This window comes from Alosa pseudoharengus, unplaced genomic scaffold (assembly GCF_046254945.1).
Source record: "Alosa pseudoharengus isolate Yale_2024_CS ecotype anadromous, Long Island Sound unplaced genomic scaffold, YU_APseudo_1.1 YU_APseudo_1.1_scf_2, whole genome shotgun sequence".
Lineage (NCBI taxonomy): Eukaryota > Metazoa > Chordata > Actinopteri > Clupeiformes > Clupeidae > Alosa > Alosa pseudoharengus.
The window spans coordinates 35,984,090-35,989,089 of NW_027468663.1; the positions used below are offsets into that span (position 1 = coordinate 35,984,090).

Genomic DNA, 5,000 nt, shown 5'->3' on the forward strand with positions numbered 1-5,000 from the left:
CACAAACTCATGTCCACACTAGCATATGCAGACAGACCTAAAAAACACACACACACACACACAGACAGACAGACAGACAGACACTAATTTACATACTAGCATATGCAGACAGACACAAACACACACAATCAGACAAACACACACACTCATTTTCTGGAGCTGCAGGAGGTACTGGCCAGATAGCCCCTGCGCTAGATTAGCCCAATTCTTTCAGTCTGGCCGTTGATGAGATCTTGCACACTCACACTTGGCAAGCCAAAAATGACTAACTACAAGACTCACGCAAGCTACAGGAAGTGTGTCAATGCAATAGTATAGGCTGTAGGGCTGACTGCAGACTAGATCAGACAGAGCTGACCTATAAGACTATTTAGAGACCTACTGGAATAGATGTCTGAGCGCATTACACACACACACACGTGCAAGTCGGACTCACCGATGCCAGCGCCTTCCCAATCTCATCACCTGAGCTCCCTGGAGCAGCACCTCTGTTAGCTGAGAGAAGAGAGAGAGAGAGAGAGAGAGAGAGAGAGAGAGAAAGAAAGAGTGACAGGGAGATGAAGCGAGATGCAAAAGGTATTGAAGAGTAGAACAGGGGAAAGAATACACACATTGAAGACTGAACTAGATAAAGCTCTGTGTTTAAATACAGCCTCTAACTACAAACATGATGAAATGATTGGGTAGGGAAAACTTCATTACCCATGATGCTGTCTGCTCCGTTGGGTGGGCCGTAAGCGGAGGGGCCAGAGTGGTAGCCGTTCATGTCTCCGGCCTGCAGCGGGTAGTTCTGGGGAGAGATGGCCAGTGGCTGCCTCTTCTGCTGACAGAGCACATGAATATCAGCACACACACATCAGCTTTGTGTACACAAACACACACACACGCGCCGTGTATACACACACAAAAATATACACTCACACAGACACACCTCTTCACACACACCAGAAAAGAACAAACCCATAGAATGGCCACACAAAGAGGAACACACACGCACAGTGATACAAATTACAGCCATGCACATACACACACACGGCAAAACCATATTGTCAAACACATACCTATAAGATAAATACACATCCATGGTACACATAAAGAGAGACCATCATCCATAAATACACATATACACACACACACACACACAAGTGGTGCATGCAGAGAGCAATAGGATTAGGGAGTGTGGTGGCGTGGGGAGGGATGAGGGATTAAGGCTGTGTGGTGTGGTGTGTGTGTGTGTGTGTGTCTGTGTGTGTGTGTGTGTGTGTGTGTGCGTGCATGTGTGGTGCAGAGAGAGAGGTCAGTGCCTGGCCTTAAGACTGACAGGGCAAGGGTCAGGGGGTGAGAGCAGGCAACAGACAGAGCTAATCTCTGTAGGTGACACATTTCTGCAGAGTTTATGACATTAAACTATGAGTGTGTCTCATTTCAGGGGCTACATGGTTCTAAGGCCAGATTCGTAGACCGGTTGCGTCATAGTAGCGCGACCAGTGCGGTCCCATTTCGTGGGCTCCTTCGAATTCGGCCGACAAATCCACCCTTCTTTTCCCCGAAACGGAGTGCGCATCGGGTGTATGCTTCGCGGCCTACCTGGTCCCCCAAGATTCGATACGTTTATGACGTTTCATTCAAGACATGGCGAGACAGTCGGCAGAGCCTACACATGTAAATATTTAATAAACGGTCTAATAACATTTAAATTAAATGATCGGGTTTCAATGTGAGCTGTGGTTAAGCTATGTAGCCGATTTCCGTATCAGACCTAAATTTAGAACCACTTTCTAAATAAATCTGTTCAAACATTTCAAATTGAAATGATTTATCAACAAGTCATATTAACATGCTCAGATATGATCACTGGTCAGTAGTCTATAAGGCCTAGGCCTACTATATTTTTCCACGACTTAGGCTACTAGAAGACCGTTAAACAACACATTTAAAGAAACTAGTTGATGGCATTTTGCATAAAGGCTATAATTAGTTCAAGGGAGGATTACATCCACCAAAGGTTTATTAAAGCGTCTTGTGACATCTAGCTTACGGACGGATAATAACAAATACATTTTGATAACTTATTAATTTGTCCATTAGCAAAGCAGCAAATACAATTTCATCAAAACAAATTATGTGTTTGAACCGCAGCCTGACACACACGATGCCGCTGTAGATCACAACATTTTTCGCGAGGTGTAGCCTAACATAGCCAGTAAGCCTAAAGCAAGTTTGATTACTAACATTGTAAATGTGCATTAAGAAAATAGCCTACTATAGCGATCTATTTTATGTGGCAAAGGCATGTGGTCATGATGCTTTGTGCATGATCGAGATAATGAAAGACATCTAGCCCTACAACAACACAGCACAACAAGAGATGAAAACCTCTGCTAAATGGATGCTCAGCAGCTGAACCACAAATATATTTGTCAACGTTGCAGTTGGAAAAACTTATCGGTCTAGAAGCCAGGTCAGTTAACAAGTAAGATGCAGTGCAATATGATGCATTCAATCAGATATGTCTGCAAACGACCATTAGCTACAGTCACCACCATAAGTTAGCCTACTCAACCGATCACAGCTGTCTGGCTATAGGCTACTGCCGTCCTAGCTACCTTAACTGTTGATATTCCCTCCTAAGTTTTTGAAATTAGTCTACATGTCAGCAATCAGGGAAAGAAATTACACTGCCCGTGCCCACCTACCTCTTTAGTTTGGTTTTAACCAGGCTAGAAAGAAAAAGGCCAAGGCTACTCAAATGAATATGCTCCAACTCCCTTTGAAATCGCCATCTCTTGAAAAGTAAAGCGACACTTGTGTGATTGCTTTTTAGCCGGTGGGTGAACAAACTATTTAAAATTGGAGATGGACGAGGCAGGCAAAGGCTATATGGGCATGTACCCTCCTATCACATTTTTGACTAGTCTTATAATAAATTAATATTGACAGATGCCGCAATTAATTCCTTGATAACAATTCCTTTGCATTGTAGCCTGAATGTTGTTCTTCATGAGTTGTTCATTGTTCTGGATAAGTGTCTGCTAAATGAATCAATGTAAACATGCTAAATGATAGAGAAAGGAGCAGCAGCTAAAAAAAAACTCAATCCTTTTAGTTTGGAAGGACTTGCATAATTGTATATCTTTTTAATAATTCAAATAGATTGATGATTGCTCTCACTCAGTTAGCCTAGTTCATATTATTGTAACCTATACATAAAACGTAACACGTTGATCTGAAAGGATGCTTTTCACGAACATGAGTTAGAAAGATCAGTAGGCCTACTCGGGCTAATGACGTAACAGATCCGTTCTTTTAGGCTAGGCCGTCCCATTTAAAAAAACGTTGGTCCAGCCAGGTCCGCTCTATGCGGTCACAGAAGACCAGTGCTAGGTAGCACGAATGCTCCGAAGCATCCGGCCCCTGAAATGAGACAAGCCTTATGTCTTCTTTGGTTTTCATGTGGTCCAGTTCTTATATGTCTACTGGTCTTCAAACTTTGCTTTACATAACCTTAACTTTGTTTTAGAAAGCACCTTGTTTTTCAACGTTGCAAGAAAGGCGCTTTACATATAGATTGATTTGATTTTAGACACACCATCTCTCTCGCTCACTCACACACACAGATACACACACACACACAATGATGTCAAGACATACAAAAGAAATGGAACCCACCCCCACCCACACACACACACACACACACACACACACACACACACACACACACACACACACACACACACACACACACACACACACACACACACACACACACACACACACACACACACACACACACACACACACACACACACACACACACACACACACACACACACACAGGGCTGGAGCACACTTTGACACACTGACATGAGCAAACACTGGGGAGGGCAAGGAGCTGTTCAAAAAAACAGGTGCACATCAACAGTTATATGCACTCTCTCAGATACGCACACACACACACGGGGTAGTTACCAGTCTGTCCTGTGGGTTGGCCGCACTGAAGGGGGCTTGCTGGGCGATGTGGGGTGAGTTCTGCAGGAGTCCGGCAGGGTACCCGCTTTGACCCCACGAATCCATCATGCCCTCTGCCAAAACACACACACACACACACACGGGGTCAGTATCAACAAATACACATACAAAAAATCTCTCGTTCACAACACGTACACACACAACGCAAAGACACTAACACACATACACGCTCTCACTCACAAATTGTATGTGCGTGCACAAACACACACACACACGCATGCATGCACGCACACAGCATGCATCACGGAGCCTGTGGAGAGCAGACCTGATGTGAACTGTGGGACTGCTTTGAAGGTGGTGGAGACATCTAACTGAAACTCAATCTGACTGGCTGGGACCAAAGATGGATGGAGGAGAGAAAGAGAGAGATAAAGGGAGAGGACGGAGAGAAAACAGGAGGGAGGAGAGAGAGAGGCACACGCATGCGTGAGAAGAGAGAGATTTGGGGGGTGGGGGGGGGGTCCTCCTACAGTAAACAGCAAATGCCTCCCACATGCACTAGTGTCCTTGTTTGTCCCTGACTTCTATGCTAACACACGGCTACGTGACGGGGCACAGTCCACCAGGAGCTGGAGCCTCTCTGTTGCTCTCTCTCTCTCTCTCTCTGTTGCTCTCTCTCTCTCCCTCTCTGTCGCTCTCTCTCTGTTGCTCTCTCTCTCTCTCTGTCGCTCTCTCTCTCCCTCTCTGTCGCTCTCTCTCTGTCGCTCTCTCTCTGTTGCTCTCTCTCTCTCTCTTGCTCTCTCTCTTTCTCTCTGTTGCTCTTTCTCTCTCTCTCTGTTGCTCTCTCTCGCTCTCTCGCTCTCTCCCTCCCTCTTCCTTTAGCCTTCTTTTACTCCGTGAGGTGACCGATCTGCACGTGTGCACTACCCCGTGACTGGACTCCGGAACACTGTGATGGCAGTGACACATCACATGCATGTAGGCCTGATGGCTGACTCACAGATTCACGTTTCAGACGTTAGCGCTTTGTT

General features: G+C 45.4%; 1 protein-coding gene across 3 annotated transcripts in view; it reads right to left on the reverse strand.

Moving 5' to 3' along the window:
* LOC143134424 (transcription factor E2-alpha-like) overlaps positions 1–5,000 on the reverse strand; it is a 38,245-nt gene that overhangs the window by 10,898 nt on the left and 22,347 nt on the right. For 2 of the 3 annotated variants that reach the window (XM_076294829.1, XM_076294827.1), the window contains exons 10-12: positions 3,970–4,082; positions 703–823; positions 437–495 (exon numbers count right to left, since the gene is read on the reverse strand). In XM_076294829.1, coding sequence (XP_076150944.1) covers positions 437–495; positions 703–823; positions 3,970–4,082 — 293 coding nt within the window. The remainder of the gene's footprint in view (positions 1–436; positions 496–702; positions 824–3,969; positions 4,083–5,000) is intronic. The other variant, XM_076294828.1, reaches the window with a different exon arrangement.